The sequence below is a fragment of the Hypanus sabinus genome, chromosome 18 (genome assembly GCF_030144855.1).
Source record: "Hypanus sabinus isolate sHypSab1 chromosome 18, sHypSab1.hap1, whole genome shotgun sequence".
In the NCBI taxonomy this organism is placed as follows: Eukaryota; Metazoa; Chordata; class Chondrichthyes; order Myliobatiformes; family Dasyatidae; genus Hypanus; species Hypanus sabinus.
In genome coordinates this window covers 73,966,109-73,992,309 of record NC_082723.1, presented here as the reverse complement: position 1 = coordinate 73,992,309, position 26,201 = coordinate 73,966,109, and the positions used below count along the sequence as shown (strand labels likewise).

General features: G+C 44.1%; 1 protein-coding gene across 8 annotated transcripts in view; it reads right to left on the bottom strand.

Annotated features, from left to right (window-relative positions):
- gnb1l (guanine nucleotide binding protein (G protein), beta polypeptide 1-like) overlaps positions 1 to 26,201 on the bottom strand; it is a 77,955-nt gene that overhangs the window by 4,770 nt on the left and 46,984 nt on the right. For all 8 annotated transcript variants that reach the window (XM_059994670.1, XM_059994671.1, XM_059994673.1 and 5 more), the window contains 2 exons: positions 25,843 to 26,005; positions 20,761 to 20,859 (listed from right to left, as the gene is read on the bottom strand). In XM_059994670.1, coding sequence (XP_059850653.1) covers positions 20,761 to 20,859; positions 25,843 to 26,005 — 262 coding nt within the window. The remainder of the gene's footprint in view (positions 1 to 20,760; positions 20,860 to 25,842; positions 26,006 to 26,201) is intronic.

The window sequence follows — 26,201 nt, the reverse complement described above, 5'->3', positions numbered from 1 at the left end:
AAAAAAATAAAACAACCCACAGTTCACCCAGTATTACCAAGAAACAAGGTAGTGGATTCAACCCAGGTTAGCCCCTTTTGTCACTGCTGCCATCAGGTAGAAGGTACAAGAGCCCCAGGACTCACAGGTTAAAGAACAGTTACCACCCCTCAACCATCAGGCTCTGAAACAAAGGAGATGACTTCACTCCCTTGCCCATCCATTGAGATGTTCCAATAACCAATGATACCACTTTAAGGACACTTTATCTCATACCTCATGTTCTTGTTATTTACTGCTATTTATTTATATTTGCATGTGCCCAGTTTGTCATCTTTGTTAGGCTATTTCTGGGGTAAGAACATGTAAATTTTGACTTTAGCAGCCAACCTTCAGATCTGAATATGGACTGTAGATTAAATTTAAAATGCAGCACTGGACAATAGGTACTAATAACCGTGAACCACAGTTAATTGAAAATCTGGACAATGTTGATCAGCATTGTCTGTAGTGTATGTGTGACGAAGAAACTGTGAAAGTTACATGTCATTCAAAGAAAGTTACATGTCATTTAAATATAGAATTGTCCTCTGATTTTCAGCATATTAAATGTAATGTAGTGTTGAATCGAGCAAGCCTGCTCCTCCAAAAGGAGTCTCATTTTGTCGAATAAAGAGACTGCTCTATATCTACCAGCTGCGTCTCTCCAGTGACTTCTTGCACGCGACAAGTCTTTTGCTCTCTGGCTGACCTGTCATTGATTCTGTTAGTTACTATTCTACACATCTGCTGAGCATGCCCACAGGAAAATCAAACTAAGGGTCATATATGGCAACATATAGTACTTCAATAACAAAATTTACTTTAATTTTGAGATGCAGCATAAAACCTCAGCAGGCAAATGATGACTGTTAGAATGGATGAGGCAAGCTCAAGGAGCCTATCCTATTCCTGTGTTCTAGCTGTTCTCAAATAGATGCATTCAGAACTGTTTCATTAAGTCCCACTAAAATCGGTATGTATTCATTTATTTGTGAATTAACTGCTATCCTCATCTGAAATCAAAGTCATTACCACCATCATTAAGGATGATTTATTACTGATTCCTGTAGTTCCCACTATTCCATCAGAATTCCTGAAGCCTTTGCACTCACCCAGTGTCAAATCTGTTTGCATTCATTGTTATACTGCATTAATAAATGATGTAATACAAATCAGGTTTATTATCACTGACTTGCATCTTGTAATTTGTTGTCTTTTGGCTCCAATACAATGTAATTCATAAAATGGAGGGAGAGAGAGACTACGTTGTCTATGACATTTTCATATTACTGTAGTAATTTTATGTATTGCACTGTACTGCTGCCATAAAAAAGATCAAATTTCATGACATAAGTGAGTAATGACAAATCTGATTCTGATCTGGTCTCTATTGTGGACTGAGAGTGGGAAGGGGGCAGGGAGAGGGGAATCGTGGTTGGGAAAAGGGGAAGGGAGAGGGGAGGGAGCTGGTAGCATCAGAGGTACATTCTGTATTGATCAAATTACCTTGCCTGGTGTCTCAGGGCTAGGTGTGTCTGCCCCCGCACCACCCACCACCCCAGCACTCCTCTGCCATCTGTCCCACACCCCTCCCACAGCACTCCATTCTCACCATTCCCAACATCCTTTGCTCCAGGTAGATGTACAAAGTTGTTCTCCACTCCACATTGACAAATACAGTACTGTGCAACATCTTAGGCATCCTTTGACTTTTGCACAGTGCTGTATATATGAACACCACACCAGTGTAACGGTTAGCGCAACATTATTACAGCTCAGGGCGTCCCAGAGTTCTTTTCCAGTGCCATTCTGTATGGAGTCTCTGAACTTCCTCCCCGTGAAATACGTGGGTTTTCCCTGGGTGTTCTGGATTCCCACAGTCTAAAGATGTACTGGGTGGGCTAAATAGTCATTGTAAATTGTCCTGTGATTAGTTTAGGGTTAAATTGGAGGACATTGAGTTGTTGGGTGATGTAGCTCAATGTGCCAGAAGGACCTAGTCCACAGATTTAAAAAGGCCATAAGACATCGGAGCAGAATTAGGCCATTCAGCCCATCAAGCCTGTCCACCATTCCATCATCATGGCTGATTTATTATCACTCTCAAACCCATTCTTCTGTCTTCTCCCCATAATCTTACACAAATTGCCACTTGGTAAAACTCTGATATTCTTCTATCCATCTGTGGTCTGATAGTTCGGCATATGATATTAACTATGTTTCCTGTGTTCCTCACTGAACCTCAGCTCCCAAACTGTACACTCCCATCCCCGATAATAATCAGAGCCTAGATACTGAATTCCCTTGAACCTCATTTCCCATGCTCCCTTGAGATTTGCCGGGCACCGGTTTCCCCTGATCCTTTTAGATTCTGAGGCCCCATTTCTCATTCTCCTCTGAAATTCACCATAGCTGAATTCCCATGAGAACCTTGGATCCCATTATGACCCTCAGGGACCCGGTTCCCATGAGAGCCATCAGAGCCCCGGCTCTCAAGAAACACATCAGGGCCCCGGGTCCCACGAGAACAATCAGGGCCCTGGTTCCCATCCTCCTTTGAAACCACCAGAGCCTCAGTTCCCATGTTTCTTGCAGTTCATTCAAGCCCTGTGTCACACATTAAAAACATTAAGATCAGCTTTAATTATCACAAGTACATTAAAGCATACAGTGAAATGCATCATATCACATTAAGAGGCTTGCAGTGTCGACACACTTACAGTGCCAACTCAACCTGCCCACAACCAAAGCATACACTTTTAGAGCATGGGAGGAAAGCGGAGTATCTGGAGCAATTGCAAGCGACCATAGGGAGAACATTCAAACTGTATACAGGAATTGAATCCTGATACTACAGCTGACACCATAAAGCATTGCTGTAACTACTCCATTATGCATTGCCTTGATGCTTCCCATGTAGACTTCAAAATTAATTCTAATACTGGGTGACACCTATAAAAACAATTTTAAAGTGTATTGAAATCTGAAAAGCCCTCCGTTGGTCAGGGTCAACCTTGGATGTTGTGTTCCAGCTGTCTACGTGATATGCAAGCCAAGGCAGTAAGATAAGGAGTGCAAACTGTTGCCTATGCAGCAGGCTCCCCCTCTCCACATTTGGGCAGTTCCAAGAAAAAAAATTCTAATTGGTAAGAATTGGGTAATAATTCCATTTCCACAAAGTGATTACTAATGCAGCTTTGTCCATCTTCACTGTTCTTAAGGGTCTGCATTAAAGTTCAAAGCTCAAAATAAATGATATTGAAATATACACATCACCATATGCAACCCTGAGATCAATTTTCCTGTGGGAATACTCAACAAATCTATAGAATAATAACTAAAACAGAATCAATGAAAGACCGCCTAACCAGGGCATTCAACCAAGTGCTGAAGACAACAAACCATGGAAAAACAAAAAGAAATAATAACGGTAAAGTTAGAGTCACTGAGAAGTACAGAACAGAAACAGGCCCTTCGTCCCATCTAGTCTATGCCGAAAACCATTTGAACTGCCTACTCCTAAGGACCTGTGTCAGGACCACAGCCCTCCATTCCCCTACTATCATGTACTTCTACAAACTTCTCTTCAACACTGATATTGAGCTCACGTGGACCACGTGCTGACAGCTCATTCCACACTCTCACGACCCTGAGTGAAGATGTTTCCCTTAAACTCACCTTTCACTCTTAAGCGAAGACCTCTAGTTGTAGTCCCAACCGACCTCAGTGGAAAAAGCCTGCTGCATTTACTTTATCTCTACCCCTCGTAATTTTGTATACCTCGATCCAATCTCCTCTCAGTCTTCTATATTCTAAAGAACACAATCCTAACCTATTCTGTCTTTCCTTATAACTCAGGTTCTCCTTGTAAATTTTCCTCTGCACTCTTTCAACCTTGTTTACATCTTTCCTTAGGTAGGTGACCAAAACTGCACACAATACTCCAAATTAAGTCTCACCAAAGTCTTACATAATTTCGACATACATCCCAACTTCTCTACTCAATACACTGATTTATGAAGGCCAAGGTTCCAAATGCTTTCTTTACTGTGATAGCACTTTCAACAGATTATGCACCTGTAATCCCAGATCCCTTTGGTCTACCACACATTCCTCAGTGCCCTGCCCTAGTTGATCCTGCCAAAGTGCAACATCTTGCACTTGTCTGCAATAAATTCCATCTGCCATTTTTCAGCCCATTTTTCCCAGCTAATGCAGATCCCTCTGCAAGACATCATAAGCCTTCCTCACTGTCCACCACACCCCCAATTTTGGTGCCATCTGTAAACTTGTTGATCCCACTAACCACATCACCATCTAGATCATTGATATAGATAACAAACAACAAAAGACCAAGCACTGATCCCTGCAGCACTCCACTAGTCACAGCCCTCCAGTCAGATAGGCAACCCTCTACTACCACTCTCTGGCTTCTCCCACAAAGCCAGTGTCTAATCTATTACCTTATCCAAAATGTCAAGTGACTAAACCTTCTTGACCAGCTTCCCAAGCAAGACTTTGTCAAATGCCTTCCTAAAACCCACGTAGACAACATCCACTGCCTTGCCTTCATCCACTTCCCAGGTAACTTCCACGAAAAACTCTATAAGACTGGTTAGACATGACCTACCACACACAAAGCCATGTTGGCTATCTTTTTATCAGTCCCTGTACTTACATATCTTAATAATTAAGATGGTGCCGGTATCTGGCGACTCTGCGCGTGCTCTCCCAAGCAAACTGCCATCTACATTATCCTATACCCAAGAAACCCTTCTAAACCTCCAATTTACTACATCCAGCGAGATCAACAACACCTGGTGAAGCTACTGACCCAGCTGGAGATCATCCACACGCCAGAATTGCTTCTTCAACTCCGGACTGCACCTGGACCTGATCAGCGAGGCCTGGTCCGACGTCCACCACGTTCCTGGAGGCCCGTGGCCTGCTATCATGTCGGAGCACCTGGAGACACTGCCCATTCCAACCAGCACCTCTCCGAAGCTGACAACCACACAGAAGTGACATCGGAGGCCTCAAGGTACCCCAGAAGCTTCCCCGGAGCAACCACCATAGTCCCGTTGCTGGCCATCCACAGCTGCCGGAAGTGAGGCCTCCGTCACCAACCTCTGAAATCGAGCCTGGGGCTCGGCTGGAGCGGAGGCCTCCGCAACCATGACTCAGTTCACGGACTTGTTCCAGCTGGCAGCCTGGCTCTCCGGGATTAAGTGTCAGCTTTGGGGCCCGACCCAATCGAAAGCCCAGACCCCCGGCAGCTGGAAGTGGCAGCGGAGCCTCCCCTGTCACTCGGCCCGACCTGGAGTGCCCAACGACACGATCTGTGGGACACATCCACCAACCTCAAAGAGCTGCCAACAACACACTGCATCGATGGAAACCTGGAAAGATGCACTATTTACCAAGGAAGCGTGGGAAAAGAGCGTGGTCAGATTGAAGCGGAGGGGCTTTAGGGTCCCTCTGCCCACCAGCCTACTAGCTAATGTGCAAGTCATAGAGAACAAGGCGGATGATCTTAAAGGGAGACTCACCTACTGCAGGAAGATGCAGAACTGCTGTGTATTCTGATTCAGAGACCTGGGTCTCCCCTACCACCCCCGACTGTGCCATCTGACCAGAGGGATTTTCGATCCATCGGATGGACCGCACGGCGTCTTTGGTCAAGACGAAGGGAGGAGGTGTCTGCCTACTGATCAACACTGCGTGGTGCTCAGACACAGTGGCACTGACAAGCTGCTGCAGTCCAGACCTGGAACATCTGTCGGTGAAGTGTCTTCCCCATTATCTGCCACGGGAATTTACCTCGGTGATATTGACAGTGGTCTACATTTCCCCCCCAGGCGGACGTGGAGTGTGCTGTGAATACACTGAATGCCAACATCAGTGAACTTGAGACCAGGTATCCGGAGACTTTGCTCATTACAGCCGGAGACTTTAACCAGGCCAACCTCAGAAAAGCGCTGCCAAAGTTATACCAACATGTCTCCTGCTCCACTAGAGGCTCGAATATACTTGACCACTGCTACACAGCAATCAAGGATGCCTACCGTTCCATCCAATTACCTCACTTCGGAAGATTAGACCATCCTCCCGGCTTACAAACAGAAACTGAAGCGGTGTCAAAAGTGGTGTTGCGTTGGACAGAGGAAACGGATGAGGTCCTCCGTGACTGCTTTGAATCGGTGGACTGGTTAGTATTCAAGCACTCGGCAGCTAACCTCAATGAGTATGCCTCAGCTGTCACGGACTTTATCTGGAAATGCACAGAGGACTGTGTGTCTCACAAGACAATCTGGGTAATTCCTAACTGGAAACCTTGGATGAATTATGAGGTCCAAACCCTTTTGAAGGCTAGAGCTGTGGCTTTTAGGTCCAGGGATACCAGTCGCTACACAGAATCCAGGCATGAACTCCAGAAAGCCATTAAGGGCACCAAGAGGCAATATCGAGCCAAGTTGGAAGCCCAGGCTAACCAGAGGGATGCCAGTAGACTATGGCAGGGTCTTAGTGAGATCACTGGGTGCAAAGAAAAGGCTGGGAATATCAATAACTGTACCACTTCTCTTCCTGACAAACTTAACGTATTCTACGCAAGATTCGAACAGAAGAGGAGCGTCCTGCCCCCTCTGGATGAACCGGACCTGGTGGCATCGAGATTCATCGTCACCGAGGAAGACGTTAGAAAAGCCTTCCTGAAGATAAATCCAAGGAAGGTGATGGGCCCAGATGGCGTCTCAGGACAGGTTCTCCGGGCCTGTGCAAGCGAGTTAGCTGGAGTGTTTGCTGACATCTTCAACTGCTCCCTGCTTCAGTCTAAGATCCCCTTGTGTTTTAAGAAGGCAACGATAATCCCGATGCCGAAGAAAAGCAAGGTGGCATGTCTGAATGACTACCGACCTGTGGCTCTGACATCAATTGCTAAGAAGTGCTTCGAGTGATTGGTTATGGCACACATCAACCATAACCTACTGGTCAACCTCGACGCTTTGCGATTTGCCTACTGGAGCAACAGGTCAATGGCAGATGCCATCTCTCTGGCACTACATTCCTCCTTTTAACACCTGGAGAATAAAGACGCATATGTAAGGCTCCTTTTCATTGGCTACAGCTCTGCCTTTAATACCATCATTCCCAATAAACTGATTCCTAAGCTCCGGAACCTGGGTCTTAGCACTCAGATCTGCAGCTGGATCTTCAACTTCCTCACAGACAGGACCCAGGCTGTAAAAATAGGGGACAAGCTCTCCTCTACAATCACTCTGAGCACCGGTGCCCCACAAGGCTGTGTACTCAGCCCCCTGCTGTACTCACTGTACACCCATGATTGTGTAGCCAAGTTTCCATCAAACTCAATATATAAGTTTGCTGATGACACCACAATTGTAGGCCGTATCTTGGGTAATGGTGAGTCTGAGTACAGAGAGGAAATTAAGAACCTGGTGGCATGGTGCGAAGACAATAACCTATCCCTCAACGTCAGCAAGACGAAGGAATTGGTTGTTGACTTCAGGAGTAGCACGACCCCATCTACATCGGTGGTGCACAGATAGAACAGGTCAAAAGCTTTAAGTTCCTCGGGCTGAATATCACGAATGACCTGACATGGTCTAACCAAGCAGAGACCACTGCCAGGAAGGCCCACCAGCGCCTTTACTTCCTGAGAAAGCTGAAGAAATTTGGCCTGTCCCCTAAAACCCTCACTAATTTTTATAGATGCACTGTAGAAAGCATTCTTCTAGGGTGCATCACAACCTGGTATGGAAGTTTTCCTGTCCAAGACCGGAAAAAGCTGCAGAAAATCGTGAACACAGACCAGCACATCACACAAACCAATCTTCCATCCTTGGACTCACTTTACACCGCACGCTGTCGGAGCAGTGCTGCCAGGATAATCAAGGACACGACCCACCCAGCCAACACACTTTTTGTCCCTCTTCCTTCCAGGAGAAGGTTCAGGAGCTTGAAGATCCGTATGGCCAGATTTGGGAACAGCTTCTTTCCAACTGTGATAAGACTGCTGAATGGATCCTGGCCTGGATCTGGGCCATACTTTCCAAATATCTGGACCTGACTTGCACTACCTTACTTTCCCTTTTCTATTTTCTAATTATGATTTATAATTTAAATTTTTATTATATTTACTTCGATTTGTACTTCAGGGAGCGCGAAGCACAGAATCAAATATCACTGTGATGATTGTACGCTCTAGTATCAATTGTTTGGTGACAATGAAGTAAAGTATTCCGTCCAATAACTTTCTCACAGCTGCTGTCAGACTCACTGACCTATAATCTCCTAGTTTCTATTTAGAGCCTTTGAAACAGTGGAACAACATTGGCTATCCTCCTATCCTCTGAAACCTCTCCTGTCACTAAGGGTGTTTTAAGTATCTCTATTAGGGCCCTGGCAATTTCTGCATTTGCCTCCTGTAGGGTCCAAGGGAACATCTTGTCAGGTCCTGAGGAATTATCCACCCTCATATGCCTCAGGGTAGCAAACATCTCCTCCTCTGTAATGTGTACAGGGTCTACAAATGATGCTGCTTTGCTTCACTTCTATAGACTCTGTATCCATCTCCTGAGTAAATACAGGTGCAAAAAATGCATTTCAGATCTCATGTTTAGGCTCCACACATGGATTATTATTTTGGTCTTCCAGAGGACAAATTTTGTCCCTAGCAATCCTTTTGCTCTTAACATACCCATAGAACTCTTAACATCCCTTAGAATTCTCCTTCATCTTCACCGCTGGAGCAACCTTTTGCCTTCTATTAGCCCTCCTGATTTTCTTAATTGTCCTCTTGCATTTCTTATACTCCACAAGCACCTCATTTATTCCTACTTGCCTATACCTGCTTTGCACCTCCATTTTTCTCTAAACCAGTGGCTCAATATCTCTTGAAAACCAAGGTTATCTTTACCTTTTATTCTGACAGACACATACAAGCTTTGTACTCTCAAGATTTCAATTTTGTAGGCCTCCCACTTTCCAAAAACATCTTTGCCAGAGAACAGCCTGTCCCAATCCACACTTTCCAGATAACTTCCGATACCATCAAATTTGGCCTTTCTCCAACTTAGAATCTCAACTTGCAGACCGGACCCAACTCTTTGCATATTTGCTTTGAAACTAACGATAATATGGCCACTAGATGCAAAGTACTCCCCAACACAAACTTCTGTCACCTGTCTTATCTCATTCTCTAATAGTACATCCAGAATCACACACTCTCTTCAAGTCAAGTCACTTTTATTGTCATTTTGACCATAACTGCTGATACAGTACATAGTAAAAATCAGACAACGTTTTTCAGGACCATGGTGTTACATGACACAGTGCAAAAACTAGACTGAACTACGTAAAAAAAACAACACAGAGAAAGCTACACTAGACTACAGACCTACACAGGACTGCGTAAAGTGTACAAAAACAGTGCAGGTATTACAATAAATAATAAACAGGACAATAGGGCAAGGTGTCAGTCCAGGCTCTGGATATTGAGGAGTCTGATAGCTTGGGGGAAGAAACTGTTACATAGTCTGGTCGTGAGAGCCTGAATGTTTTGGAGTCTTTTCCCAGACAGCAGGAGGGAGAAGAGATTGTATGAGGGGTGCATGGGGTCCTTCATAATGCTGTTTCCTTTGCGGATGCAGCGTGTAGTGTCAATGTCCATGATGGCGGGAAGAGAGACCCCAATGATCTTCTCAGCTGACCTCACTATCCGCTGCAGGAACTTGCGATCCAAGATGGTGCAATTTCCAAACCAGGCAGTGATGTAGCTGCTCAGGATGCTCTCAATACAACTCCTGTAGAATGTGATGAGGATTGGGGGTGGGAGATGGATTTTCCTCAGCCTTTGCAGAAAGTGGAGACACTGCTGGGCTTTCTTAACTATGGAGCTGGTGTTGAGGGACCAGGTGAGATTCTCCGTCAGGTGAACACCAAGAAATTTGGTGCTCTTAACAATCTCTACCGAAGAGCTGACAATGTTCAGCGGGGAGTGGTCGCTCCGTGCCCTCCTGAAGTCAACAACCATCTCTTTTGTTTTGTTCACATTCAGAGACAGGTTGTTGGCTCTGCACCAGTCCGTTAGCCGCTGCACCTCCTCTTTGTAAGCTGACTCATCGTTCTTGCTGATGAGACCCACCACGGTCGTGTCATCGGCGAACTTGATGATGTGGTTCGAGCTGTGTGTTGCAGCACAGTCGTGGGTCAGCAGAGTGAACAACAGTGGACTGAGCACACAGCCCTGGGGGGGCCCCCGTGCTCAGTGTGATGGTGTTGGAGATGCTGCCTCTGATCTGGACTGACTGAGGTCTCCCAGTCAGGAAGTCTAGGATCCAGTTGCAGAGGGAGGTGTTCAGGCCCAGTAGGCTCAGCTTTCCAGTCACTTTCTGAGGGATGATTGTGTTGAATGCTGAACTGAAGTCTATGAACAGCATCCGAATGTATGTGTCTTTTTTGTCCAGGTGGGTTAGGGCCAAGTGGAGAGTGGTGGCAATGGTGTCATCTGTTGAGTGGTTGGGACGGTATGCAAACTGCAGGGGGTCCAGTGAGGGGGCAGCAGGGTCTTGATATGCCTCATGACAAGCCTCTCGAAACACTTCATGATGATGGATGTAAGTGCAACAGGACGGTAGTCATTTAGGCAAGACACCGAACGGGGCCAGGGACAATGGTGGTGGCCTTGAACGGTGGAACGGTGGCGCTGCTCAGGGAGATGTTGAAAATGTCAGTGAGAACATCTGCTAGCTGGTCTGCACATCCTCTGAGCACTCTACCAGGGATGTTGTCTGGTCCAGCAGCCTTCTGTGGGTTGACCCTGCACAGGGTTCTTCTCACTTCGGCCACAGTGAGACACAGCACCTGGTCATTTGTAGGAGGGGTGGACTTCCTCACCGCCACGTCATTTTCCGCCTCAAACCGGGCATAGAAGTTATTTACCGCATCTGGGAGGGAGGCATCAGGTGATGTTGTCCTGTAATTGGTGAAGTCCTGGATGCCCTTCCACATGCACCGCATGTAGCCACTGTCCTGGAAGTGGCTGTGGCTTATTGGGACTTCTATGTACTGTTGAAGGAAACTTCTCCTGAACATATTTAACAAATTCTATCCCATCTAGCCCTTTTACAGTATGGGACTTCCAGTCAATATGTGGAAAGTTAAAATCATCTGCAATAACCATATAACAATCACAGCATGGAAACAGGCCAACTCAGCCCTCCTAGTCCGTGCCGAACTCTTAATCTCACCTAGTCCCACCTACCCGCACTCAGCCCATAACCCTCCACTCCTTTCCTGTCCATATAGCTATCCAATTTTACCTTAAATGACACAACTGAACTGGCCTCTACTACTTCTACAGGAAGCTCATTCCACACAGCTATCACTCTCTGAGTAAAGAAATACCCCCTCGTATTTCCCTTAAACTTCTGCCCCCTAACTCTCAAATCATGTCCTCTCGTTTGAATCTCCCCTACTCTCAATGGAAACAGCCTATTCACGTTAACTCTATCTGTCCCTCTCAAAATTTTAAATACCCCGATCAAATCCGCCCCTCAACCTTCTACGCTCCAAAGAATAGAGACCTAACTTGTTCAACCTTACGTTGACAACATAACAACCTTATGTTTCTTGCAAATGTGTTCCTCTACATCCCTGGACTGTTGGGTGGTCTGTAATTATAGCCCCATTAACATGGTCATAACTTTCTTATTTCTCAGTTCCACCCATAACAGCTCACTCGTTGAGTTCTCCAATCTGTCCTGACGGAGCACCGCCAGTCCTGCCCCTCTTGCAACCAAGTCTCACTAATGGCTACCATGACATAATTTCAGGTGTTGATCCATGCCCTGAGCTTATCGACCTTTCTTACATTACTTCTTGCTTTGAAATATACACTATTCACGACACTAGTCACACTATGCTCAACCTTTTCATCAACAACTTTCTCTGAGGTCTTACCAACATCTACCTACAGGACATCTCCACTAACTGTTCTGGCACTTTGGTTCACATCTAGTTTAAACCACCCCGTGCAGCATTAATAAACGTTCCCGCTAAGACATTAGTCCCCCTCCAGTTCAGGTACAAACTGTCCATTCTGTACAGGTCCCACCTTCCCTGGAAGAGAGCCCAAAGATCCAAAAATCTTATGCTCTCTCTCCTACATCAACTACTTAGCCATATACTAAACCAATTAATCTTCCAAGTTCTGCCCTCATGAGCACATGGCACGAGTAGCAATCCTGCCCTTTAACTTAGCACCTAACTCCCTGAGCTCCCCCTGTAGAATCCCATCACTCTTCCAACCCGTCATTGGTACCTACATGGATCACGACCGCTGGCTGTTTGCCCTCCCACTTAAGAATGCTGAGGACTCCATCCGAGATGTCCTGGGCCTGGCACTCGGGGGGCAACGTACCATTCAGGAATTCTGTTCTCACTCACAGAACCTTCTGTCCACTCCACTAACAAATCCCCTATCACCACAGCATACTTCTCCCACCTTCCCTTCAGAGAGAGACTCAGTGCCAGACAGCCAAATCCTGTTAGTTCAACCCCACCCCTCCCTTTAACCACTGACAGTATCCTGTTGTTGATGGGGTAGGCCACAGGGGTAGTCTGCACTGGCTCGTTAACCCCTTTCCCTTTCTTGACTTGTCACCCAGTTTCCTGTACTTTGGGTATAACTGATTCTCTGTATGTCCAATTATCAACCCTTCAGCCTTCTAAATAATCCAGAGTTTGTCCAACTCCAGTTCCAACTCCTTAACATGGATTGTTAGAAGCTGCAGCTGGATGCACTTCCCACAGCTGTAGTCGCCAGGAACACTGGAGGTTTCCACATCTTTGCACATCCCACAAGAGGAGCATTCAACTATCCTACCTGGCAGCACTACTGTCCTAGCAAGGCAGATGTTAGAAGGGGTAGGGAAAAAAAACTTAACCTAGAACTTTTCTTTATTTTTGCTTTCTGACTGAAGCCTTGAAGAGCCAAAGCCTCAAGATCACCACTCTGACTCTGTCCACTCAGGCAACAGCTGCTGCGCTTGCCCCTGCCTTCCTTTAATTTGCTCTTGTTAATCAATCCTAAATGCGGATTGGTCGCTGGTCAAAGCTCTTTTGTGTTGCCATGACCTGCTGCACTCTTTTTTACTTGAGCGGTGGATCTGAGTGAAACCTCCTCCTCTCAAACTTCTGATGTCTGGATTGGTCGCTGGTCAAAGCTCGATAATAAATAAATAAGCAATAAAAACCTAGAACATGAGATGAAGTGTCCTTGAAAATGAGTTCATTGGTGGTGAGAACATTTCAAAGAGGGGCACAAGTTATTTCCTTTGGTTCAAGAGCCTGATGGTTGAGGAGTAATAATTGCTCTTGAACTTGGTGATGTGAGTCCTGAGGCTCCTGTACCTTTTTCCTGATGGCAACAGTGATAAGAGAGCATGGCCTAGGTGGTGAGGATCCCTGATAATGGAAGTTGCTTTCCTGCGACAGTGTTTTACGTACAAACGGTTTGTACATGTACTCAGTGGTTGGGAGGGCTTTACCTGTTAATCGAAATAACAGAAAGCACACAGTGTTCATTCTCTCAAAGATTATAAATAAACCTTGTAGAGCAGGGGTTCCTAACCTGGAGTACAAAGACCCCTTGCTTAATGGTATAAAAAAGTTTGGGAACCCCTGCTGTATAGTTATTTATCCTGTTATTGGCTCTTATTGCACCAGGATGTTCCACAGGTAAATCAGATATTTACTAAATGAAGAAACAATGAACAACACATCTGTTGCTCGGGGTCGACCATGGATGTTGTATTCTAGCTGTCATACACAAGCCAGGGCAGTACGATATGGAGAGCAAGCTGTTGCCCTTGCAAGAAGCTCCCTCTCTCCATGCTGATGAAGAATCTAAAGGAATGACAGACACCGACACAGATCAGCACCAGTGATCATCGGGCTCTCTTCCAGGGAAGGTAGAAGCTGTAAAAAAGGGATGGTTTACACCTGAGCTAGAGAAGGACTAATATCCCAGCAGGACGGTTTGTTAATGCTGATCACAGCTGCAGGGGCATGGGATCCAGAATGCCAGAATAGTTAGTGGAGAGACTGTGGAGACAGATGTTGGTAAGACCTTAGACAAAGTTAGGAATCAAAAGGTTAAGCATAGGCTGACTAGTGTCCTGAGCTCCCCATATGTCAATGCAAGAAATGACGTAGGAAAGGTGGATGATAGTGCTGAAGATGAGGTAAGCTGGTTTACAAAATGTGAGAAGAGGCTGTTGATAGGGCAAAATTGCAGTCAGCAGGATGAGTTGCAACTTAAAAGGTGGACAAAATCGAAAAGGGTGAATACAGGACTGAAGATGCTGTATTTGAATGGGCACAGTATAGAGAATAAGGTAGATGAATTTGCAGCTCATGGCTGAAAGATTATAGCTGGGTGCTTAATGTCCAAGGATACATATTGTATCAAAAGGACTGGCAGGAAGGCAGAGGGGCCAGTGTTGTTCTTTTGGTAAAACATGAAATCAAATCTTTAGAAAGAGGTGATATAGGATTGGAAAGTGTGGACAGAGTTAAGGAACTACAAAGGCAAAAAGACATTAATGAGAGTTGTATACAGACCCCCAAACAGTAGTAAGAATATGGTCCACAAATTACAACAGGAAATAGAAAATGCTTACCAGTGTTACAACATTCATGGGAATTGCAATATGCAGGTAGATTGGGAAAATCAGGTTGGTGCTGGATTCCAAGAGGGGGAGTTTCTAGAGTGCCAATGAGATGGCTTTTTGGAGCATCTCATGGTTGAGCCCACAAGGGGATCAGCTTTTCTGGATTGGGTGTTGTGCAATGAACCAGCACAATAGGCACAATAAGCACAATAGGCAGCGATTTAAACAGAGAGAGGAGAAATGGGCTAAAATTTCTATATCTGAATGCACAAAGTGTCAGAAATAAGGCGGATGAGCTTGAAGCTCAGGTGTGAATGGGTAACTATGATGTATGAGATTCAGTCCTTTGCAAGGGGGGATATAGGATCAGGAGAAGTAGAGTCTGTGTGGATAGAACTGAGGAACAGTAAGAGCAAAAAGACCCTAATGGGTGTTGTCCACAAGCCACCAAACAGTAGCATGGATATTGGGTACAAGTTGAATAGGGAGTTAACATTGGCATGTGGCAAAGGTAATGTCGCAGTAGTTATGGGGATTTCAACATGCAGGTGAACTGGAGAATCAGGTTGGTGCTGGACCCCAGGATAGGGAGTTTGTAGAGTGCCTACAGGATGCATTCTTGGAACAGCTTGTAAGAGAGCCGACCAGGGACAAGGCTATTCTGGATTTAGTCTTGTGTAATGAACAGGATTTGATAAGCAATCTTGAAGTAAAGGAGCCATTAGGAGGGAGTGATCATAATATGATAAGTTTTTATCTGCAATTTGAGAAGGATAAGGGCAGATCGGAGGTGTCAGTGTTGCAGTTGAACAGGGGAAACTATGGAGCTATGTGGGAGGAGCTGGCCACAGTTAACTGGACGGATATCCTAGCAGAAAAGACAGTGGAACAGCAACGGCAGGTATTCTTGGGAATAATGCACAAGGTGCAAAATCAGTTCATCCCCCGGAGAAGGAAGGATTCAAAAGGGGGAAAGGGGCTACAGTGGTTGACGAAGGAACTCAGAGATTGCATAGCATTAAGAAAAAAGGAAGTATGACAGAGCTAAAGTGAGTGGGAGAACAGATGATTGGGAAATTTTTAAGGAACAATAGAACTTAACTAAAAAGGCAATATGGGGAGAAAAAATGAGGTACGAACGCAAGCTAGGCAGGAATATAAAGGAGGATAGCAAAAGCTTTTTTAGGTATGTGAAGAGAAAGAAAATAAATAAGAACAATGTTGGGCCCTTGAAGAATGAATTGGGTGAAATTGTTATGGGAAACAGAGAAATAGCAGAAGAATTTAATAAGTACTTTCGATCTGTCTTCACTAGGGAAGACACAAGCAATCTCCCAGATGTATGGATGGACCAAGGACATAGGGTAACAGAGGAAATAAAACAGATTGACATTAGGAAGGAAACAGTGATAAGTAGACTGATGGGACTGAAGGCTGACAAATCCCCAGGTCCAGATGGTCTGCATCCTAGGGTACTAAAGGAGGTGGCTCTGGAAATTGCGTATGCATTGGTAATCATTTTCCAATGTTCCTTAGATTCAGGATCAGTTCCTGAGGATTGGAGAATGGCTAATGATATCCCACTTTTTAAAGAAAGGAGGGAGGGAGAAAACAGAGAACTATAGTCCTGTCAGCCTAACATCAGTAGTGGGGAAGATGCTAGAGTCCATTATTAAAGATGAAATAGTGACATATCTAGATAGCAGTAATAGGATTGGGCCAAGCCAGCATGGATTTACCAAGGGCAAATCATGCTTGACTAATCTATTGGAGTTTTTCGAGGATGTAACCAGGAAGTTAGACAAGGGAGATCCAGTGGATGTAGTGTACCTCAATTTTCAGAAGGCATTTGATAAGGTCCCACATAGGAGATTGGTGGGTAAAATCAGAGCTCATGGCATTGGGGGGAAGATATTGACATGGATAGAAAACTGGTTGGCAGATAGAAAGCAAAGGGTAGCGGTGAATGGGTGTTTCTCGGAATGGCAGGTGGTGACTAGTGGGGTGCCACAGGGCTCGGTATTGGGACCACAGCTGTTTACGATTTACATCAATGATTTAGATGAAGGCATTGAGAATAACATCAGCAAGTTTGCTGATGATACTAAGCTGGGTGGCAGTGTGACATGTGATGAGGATGTTAGGAGAATTCAGGGTGACTTGGATAGGCTGAGTGAGTGGGCAGATACTTGGCAGATGACGTTTAATGTGAATAAGTGTGAGCAGGAAGGCAGATTATTATCTGAATGGTGTAGAGTTAGGTAAGGGAGAAATACAAAGAGATCTAGGAGTCCTTGTTCATCAGTCATTGAAGGTGAATGAGCAAGTGCAGCAGGCAGTGAAGAAGGCTAATGGAATGTTGTCATTTATTACAAAGGGAATTGAGTACAAGAGCAAGGAAATCCTTTTGCATTTGTACAGGGCCCTGGTGAGACCACACCTGGAGTATTGTGTACAGTTCTGGTCTCCAGGGTTAAGGAAGGACATCCTGGCTATAGAGGAGGTGCAGCGTAGATTCATGAGGTTAATTCCTGGGATGTCTGGACTGTCTTATGTAGAGAGGTTAGAGAGACTGGGCTTGTACACGCTGGAATTAAGGAGATTGAGAGGGGATCTGATTGCAACTTATAAGATTATTAAGGGATTGGACAAGATAGAGGCAGGAAATATGTTCCAGATGCTGGGAGAGTCCAGTACCAAAGGGCATGGTTTGAGAATAAGGGGTAGGTCATTTAGGACAGAGTTAAGGAAAAACTTCTTCTCCCAGAGAGTTGTAGGGGTCTGGAATGCACTGCCTCGGAAAGCAGTGGAGGCCAATTCTCTGGATGCTTTCAAGAAGGAGCTAGATAAGTATCTGATGGATAGGGGAATCAAGGGATATGGGGACAAGGCAGGAACCAGGTATTGATAGTAGATGATCAGCCATGATCTCAGAATGGCGGTGCAGGCTCGAAGGGCCGAATGGTCTACTTCTGCACCTATTATCTATTCTTGATTAGTCAGGACATGAAGGGATACAGGGAGGAAGCAGGAAATTGGAGCTGAGAGGAAAGTTGGATCAGCCATGATGAAATGGTAGAGCAGACTCGATGGCCAAATGGCCTAATTCTGCTTCTATATTTTATGGTCTTGTGGTCTAGGAGCTCCACTGAACTCAAGGTAGGATAGCCTTACCCCCAGATGTTTCACTTGGGGTTTACTCGCAATGCCTTCCCCATGATTGGGTACAGGTAATGTCGGCTTAAGGTCAGAGTTTTCCTTCTCCAAGACAAGCTGCCAACCATGGCTAATGTACAGCATTTGCCAAATTAGGATATTGATAAAAATAACCACCCCTAAAAGTTGATCAGGCCAGCACCAACAAAGTCCCTGGCATGCCAGATGATCAGAAATTTACTGTATCATGTCTGATAACATTATCGACCTAGTGTTTCTAGAGCTAGAATTATTGTTGAGAACATCTTGCAAATGTTCATTTCTCTTTTATTTCTGTTCGCCCCCTTTAGGCTTTCTATATTTTCACTGATTCCTATAATTATAGTACTGTGTAAAAGTCTTAAGCACATTTACATAGCTGGGAAAGGGAGAGGGGAGGGAGCAGGAAGCACCAGAGAGACATTCTGTAATGATCAATAAACCAATTGTTTGGAATCAAATGGCCTTGCCTGGTGTCTCAGGGCTGGGTATGTCTGCACCCGTGCCACCCGCCCCCGGCACTCCTTCTCTGCCACCTGTGCCAAACCCCTCCTGTGACTTTCCACCCTCACCAGATATACCAACTTGCTCTCCACCACACATGGACAAATACAGTACTGTCCAAAAGTCTTAGACCCCCAGGCTATATATATGTGCCTAACACTTTTGTGACATTATATTTTACCTTTATTTAATAAATCGCATTATTAAATGTATAATGGAGTCCATAGAAACTGCAGCTATTAAAAAGGTAAACACAAGAGATTTTGCAGATGCTGGAAATCCAAAGGAACTCAGCAGGTCAGGCAGCATCTATGGAAAGGAGTAATGAACTGAATGATCCTTCATCAAGACTCGGCCCAAAATGTTGGCGCTTTACTCCTTTCCATAGATGCTGCTTGATCCTCTGAGTTCCTCCAGCATATTGTGTATGTTATTGCTGTTAAAAACTCCAAGAGGACCACAAAGTTGTTGCGGGGTTTGCAGGCTTGCATGCTTCAATGACCCAGAGAGCTATGTTGGCTGGAATCAGGGCCTTTTGCTTTGGCTGTTGGTCAGGTCTCCCATAACAAACAGGTCAAAGGGAAGAGGCCAAACTAAAAGTGGTCCACCGGTCCTCCAGCTTGGGGCTAACAATCCTGACTGGTTAAAAAAAAATGCTATGGAAACAAATTGAAGATCTCTTCTATGTGACCAAAGACAGACAACAGAGATGGAGGACCTTCATTGCTGCCTTAAACGCCAGCAGCATGACAGGCAACTAATAATAATACTATTATTAAAAATGGTTTGCCATCCCTCAATGAGTTCAAATTTTAGCCAAGAATAAATAAGTTAAAATAAACTGCTTAATAAGTGCATGTTTTCCACAATACTAATAAAGGTCACATTAGGGTGAAGGGTATCCAGTACAACAGGTGTGGAGCATTAAGAAGCAGTCAAAAAACAGAAACCAGCTGAAATGGATGGAAAAAAGTCTCAAAGGGTTCATCAGCAAAACTACATCAAATCCCATAGGACAGGGCTCTGAGAAGACAAATGAGATGTGTAACAAACTCCTTTGTCCACAGGCCCAAGAAAGACTTCAGTAACACAAAAACAGCATCAAAAGAGAAGCCACTGCTGATATTTTCAGTTTTGTCACCAAGTACTTTTTCCCCTGTTAAATTGTAATTACTATGTGCCAATAGCAAGTAAATAAAGTTTACAAGGAACATTTGTCAACAATATCCATGCATGGCCTCATTCTGATATTCTTTCTCCTTCCTTATTGAAATACAGCACAGAGTAGGCCGTTTTCCAGCCTTTCGAGCCGCACAGCCCAGCAACTCCTAATTTAACCCCAGCCTAAACACGGGACAATTTACAATGACCAATTAAACTAAGCCAGAACACCAAGTGAAAACCCACATGGTCACAGAGAAACCATACAAACTGCTTACAGGCAGTGTTGGCAATTAAACCCACATCACTGGTACTGTAAAGCGTTGTGCTAACCACTAAGCTACCATGTCATGGGTCCCTATTGGGAACTGAGAGTGGGAAGGACCAGGGAGAAGGAAATCAAGGTTGGGAAAAGGGGAAGGGAGAGGGGAGGGAGGGAGCACCAGAGAGACATTCTGTAATGATCAGTAAACCAATTGTTTGGAATCAAATGACCTTTCCTGGTGTCTTAGGGTTGGGTGCGTCTGCACCTGCACCACCTGCCCCACCCCCACCACTCTTTCTCTGCCACCTGCCCCACACCCCTCCCACGGGGCTCCACCCGCCCCCAATCCCAACAGCCTTTGTTCCCGCCAGATTTACAAACTCACTCTCTGCTCCACATTGAGAAATACAGTATTGTGCAGAAGTCCGAGGCACCCTAACTATATACATGTGCCTAAGTTTTTTATAGAGTACTGTATACCATTCTACATTCAGTCACTTAAGTACAGAACCTAGACCATTTATGATTACCCTAGATCTCACTGGTTTAGAATCATTATTATTAAAGGTACCTAACCAGTAGCTTTGTAATTAAACATCTTTTTGAAAGAATATCTTGCTAATCACAAAATAGTCTAAAGTCAATATTATTATTTCCTGTTCCTGACGTTGACAAAGTGCCAAACTTCTCAGCCACCCCTCTGCCCCCACCCGTGCACTTAGCACGAAACAAACAGCGCCTGCTGTCTGACCGTCTGCAACAATAAGTGCATCAGTGTTCCAAAAAAATTAGTTTTGCGGATGAACGGGAGACAAGCTGAAAACAGAAAAAAATAACAGCTGAACAAAACATGAATCACATGCTCAAGGCAAAATGAGTCAGTGCACAGATTTCTGCAACGCATTCGGTGCGTTTTACCTGCCACAGCTTCAGACACATCGGCATGCCCAGTTTAGCATCTGTTGGTGGATTTATGGTCCAGACTGGTGTCTTGTTAGGTAGATCTATAATCTTAACCTATATTTTAAGAAAGGAGTTAAATATCATAAAGACGATCAATTTAATGGCACGCCAGTCTTCCAGGCTGTAGTCTACGCAGAAAGCCACCAGCAGCAATATGGTAATAACTAGCAAATAGCAAGCTGTCATCTATATTTAGAAAGGTGGCAAATAGAATAAAGGCAATTAATATAATGGTATGCCAGGCCTACAGGCTCTAACTGACACAGAAAGTCACCGGCAACAATTTGGTAATAATTAGAAATCACAAAGTTGTCCCATAGGAAAGTAAAACTCCATTGTCACTACTCGAGATACTGATTATCTCCACTGTGTCTCAATCAATACCATCATTGTGTTTTTGAATATAAACAAACTGCTTTACTCTAGTGCAAACAGGATATTCACAACGATTATTTTTATTTCAGAAATATCATCTGTATCACGTGGTACATTTATTGTTTGGCATTTACGAGGGGTGATTGATAAGTTCATGGCCTAAGGTAGAATGAGTCGATTTTAGAAAATCTAGCACATTTATTTTCCCTACATTTACACACACAGTCCAGCAGTCATGAAGCATACGGATCCCTTCTTTGTGGAAATTGTCGTCTTGGACCTCCAGAAGTGTCCGCAGCATGGGGTGATTGATAAGTTTGTGGCCTGAGGTAGGAGATGAGTTATTAACTTCAAACTTTCTGCATAATCACTCAAAGAGTCGTACTGCATGTGCATGTAACGAGAGAGATATAACTCATCTCCTTCTACCTTTGGCCATGAACTTATCAATCACCCCTGCTATGGACACTTTCTGTGGAAGGTAAGGAGGCATGGGATCCAAGGGGACATTGTTTTGTGGATCCAGAACAGGCTTGCCCAAAGAAGGCAAAGAGTGGCTGCAGATGGGTCATGGAGGTCGGTCACCAGTGTGCCTCAGGGATCTGTTCTGGGACACCTACTCTACGTGATTTTTATAAACAATCTGGATGACGAATTGGAGGGATGGGTTAGTAAATTGCTGATGACATGAAGGTTGGGGGTGTTGTGGGTAGTGTGGAGAGCTGTCAGAGGTTATAGCAGGACATTGATAGGATGCAAAACTGGGCTGAGAAGTGGCAGATGGCATTCAACCTAGATAAGTATGAGGTGGCTCATTTTGGTAGGTCAAATATGATGGAAGAATATAGAATTAATGGTAAGACTCTGGGCAGTGTGGACAATCAGAGGGATCTTGGGGTCCAAGTCCATAGGACACTCAAAGTTGCTGTACATGTTGACTCTGTGGTTAAGAAGATATACAGTGCATTGGCCTTCATCAATCGTAGGATTGAGTTTAAGAGCCAAGAGGTAATGTTGCAGCTACAGTTGAAGTCAGAAGTTTACACACATCTTAGCCAAATACATTTAAACTCAGTTTTTCACAATTCCTGACATTGAATCCTAGAAAACATTCCCTGTCTTAGGTCAGTTAGGATCACCACTTTACTTTAAGAGCGTGGAATGTCAGAATAATAGTAGAGAGAATGATTTATTTCAGCTTTTATTTCTTTCATCACATTCCCAGTGGGTTAGAAGTTTACATACACTTCGTTAGTATTTGGTAGCATTGCTTTTTTCCTCCAAACATAACAACGGTCATTATGGCCAAACAGTTCAATTTTTGTTCCATCAGACTAGAGGACATTTCTCCAAAAAGTAAGATCTTTGTCCCCATGTGCACTTGCAAACTGTAGTCTGGCATTTTTATGGCAGTTTTGGAGCAGTGGCTTCTTCCTTGCTAATCAGCCTTTCAGGAAAAAAGGTGAGGCTTGCAAGCTGATGAATACCATCCCAACTGTGAAGCATGGGGGTGGCAGCATCATGTTTGTGGGGATGCTTTGTTGCAGGAGGGCCTGGTGCACTTCACAAAATAGATGGCATCAAGAGAAGGGAAATTTATGTGTTATATATTGAAGTAACATCTCAAGACATCAGCCAGGAAGTTAAAGCTCGGTCGCAAGTGGATCTTCCAAATGGACAATGACCCCAAAATTGCTTAAGGACAACAAAGACAAGGTATTGGAGTGGCCATCACAAAGCCCTGACCTCAATCCAATGGAAAATTTGTGGGCAGAACTGAAAAAGCATGTGCGAGCTGTTACAATTCAGCAACAATGAATATATAATTGAGACAGGTTTTTATAACAAATAAAGCACTTATTAAATACTGCTAAAAAAATCCCAAAAGTAAACAAACGACTAACTTAACCGGAAGTGGACTGCTATACGGTAGCTCGAACAGTTCTTAAAGCGAGAAATGTGAACTGAGTTCTTTTAAGTAGTATTGCAAAAAGTCCAAAATGATTTACAGTCGGTTAGGAGAGACTTTCCTTGAAGTAATAAAATCCTCTTTCATGACATTACTGCTGATCCCAGCCGAAGTATGCTTTGCAGAGGGATTTACGATTGAAGGAAATAAACGGCTTAAAGGCACTGACCTTTCCTTGGCGAAACTCTGCATCCAACTCTTTCTGCTTTCAGAAATGCAGGAGCTATCTTGGACACAAATTACTAATTCCTTGTACGAAGATTAAATAAGGTTGAACCTGTTTACTGTTGACATCAACTTTCCTCGAACTTTCAGCTTCCCGAACTTCGATAAATCTTCACTCTCCGACTGGACTTTAACTGGCAGTGATTTTCAGAACTGCTGGCACAACAATTCTTACAGTAGAAATTAAAACTCCACTTATAAAAAGAAACTGCATCATAAAATCAAATATGCAGCAGAACAGAGTCGCTGATGAATTCAACCATGAACTGCCCTGCATCACAGGGAGGGGTTCTCCTTTTATACCCTGTTGAAAAAAACTACCACATGACCTCTCACTGGTGGGGAAAATTACGTCACTCTACCATCACAAGACCATTACATCATGCCCAGCACAGTCTCAATTACATCATGATCATGTGACAGGCACAGGTACGTAACAGAGCAAGGAGGCCTACAAACCTGACTCAGTTACACCAGTTTTGTCTGGAGGAATAGAACAAAATTCCAGCAACTTATTGTGAGAAGCTTGTGGAAGGCTACCCAAAATGTTTGACCCAAGTTAAACAACTTAAAGGCAATGCTACCAAATATTAACAAAGTATATGTAAACTTCTAACCCACTGGGAATGTGATGAAAGAGATAAAAGCTGGAATAAATCATTCTATCTACTATTATTCTGACATTTCACATTCTTAAAATGTAGTACTGGTCCTAACTGACCTAAGGCAGGGAAAGTTTTCTACGATTAAATGTCAGGAATTGTGAAAAACTGAGTTTAAATGTATTGGGCTAAGGTGTATGTAAACTTCTGACTTCAACTGTATATAGGACCCTGGTCAGACCCCATTTGGAGTACTGTGCTCAGTTCTGGTTGCCTCACTACAAGAAAGATGTGGAAACCATAGAAAGGGTGCAGAGGAGATTTATAAGGATGTTGATTGATTGGGGAGCATGCCTTATGAGAATAGGTTGAGGGAACTTGGCCTTTTCTCCTTGGGGCGATGGAAGATGAGAGGTGACCTGATAGAGGTGTATAAGATGATGAGAGGCGTTGATTGTATGGATAGTCAGAGGCTTTATCCCCAAGGCTGAAATGGCTAGCACAAGACGGCACAGCTTTAAGGTGCTTGGAAGGAGGTACAGAGGAGATGTCAGGGGTAAGTTTTTTTACGCAGAGAGTGATGAAGAGTGTGGGGTGCCAGTGATGGTGGTGGAGGCAGATACAATAGGGTCTTTTAAGAAACTCCTGGAAAGGTACATGGAGCTTAGAAATATAGAGGGTTATGGGTAACCCTAGGTCACTTCTAAGGTAGGGATATGTTCAGCACAAATTTATGGGCTGAAGGGCTTGTATTGTGCTGTAGGTATTCTATGTTTCTAAAAACAAAGCCATTGACTACATACAGAGAATGGAATCGAGCCAACATGATTCAATTAATATTTGAACAAAATTTTCAGGGGAATTTGTAAAAATACCTAAGCATGGATTGACTACAGGAGAGGATGTTTCCTATGGTGGGGGAATCTAGGACCAGAGGTCATAGTCATAAAATAGAGAGCGGTCCACTTAGATCAGAGATGAGGAGGATTTTTTTGGTCGTGTGGGCAAGAATATAAAAGCAAGGATGTAATGTTGAGGCTTTATAAGGCACTGGTGAGGCCTCACCTGGAGCTTTGTGAGCAAATTTGGGGCCATTATCTAAGAAATTATGTCCTGACATTGGAGAGGATTCAAAGGAGGTTCATAAAAATGATTTCAGGATTGAAAAACTTGTCATTTCAGGTGTATTTAATGGCGTTGGGCCCCAACTCACTGAAATTTAAAAGAATAAGGGGAATCTCATTGAAACCAATCAAATGCTGAAAGGCCTCAATAGAGCGGATGTGGAGAAGATGTTTCCTATAGTGGGGGAGTCTAGGACCAGAGGACAGAAACTCAAAATAGAGTGATGTTCATTTAGGACAGAGGTGAGGAAGAATTTCTTTAGCTGGAAGTTGGTTAATCTGTGGAATTTGTTGCCGTGTGTGACTATGGAGGCCAAGTCATTGGGTATATTTAGGGCAGAGTTTGATAAGGTTCTTAATTGGTCAGAGCATGGAGAGATACAGGGAGAAGGCAGGAGACTGGGGTTGAGAGGGAAATGAATCAGCCATGATGAAATGGCAGAGCAGACTAGATGGACCAAATGGCCTAATTCTGCTCCTATATCTTATGGTCTTATGTTAAGTTCGTTGCCACAAGCAGCTGTGTAAGCCAGGTCATTGGGCTTATTTAAGGCAGAGGTTGATAGGTTCTTGATCGGTCAGAGTGTGAAAGGTTACAGGAAGAATGGGGTTGAGAGGGAAAATGGATCAATCATGATGAAATGGTGGAGCAGACTTGATAAGCCGAATGGCCTAAGTCTACTCCTATGTTTTATGGATACTGCATCTCTGTATAATAGGACCCTCAGATCTATCGAGTTACCTCTGACAAATCCTTGCCAGGCAAAGCTAAGAGGTAGCTGCCAACACCTCTATCCAATAGTGAACACTGGCAAAATCCATAGTTATCCAGAGGAATGGAATCCACGACCATTTTACGCCCTTCAGCTAGATCCCACATGCAGACAGTCGAATCACGACCTTGGCTGGAAGAAAATATGGAACCTATCAACACAAAGCAGGATGCTGAACACATTTCTTCAATTAATGAACAATAATCTGTCATTCAAACAAAGCTTTCATTGCAGCGATTTTAAACATTAGCATTCAACCCATAACTTAGTTATTTCAAAGTTCAAAGTATATTTATTACCAAAGTAAGTATACATTAGAAACCTTCAG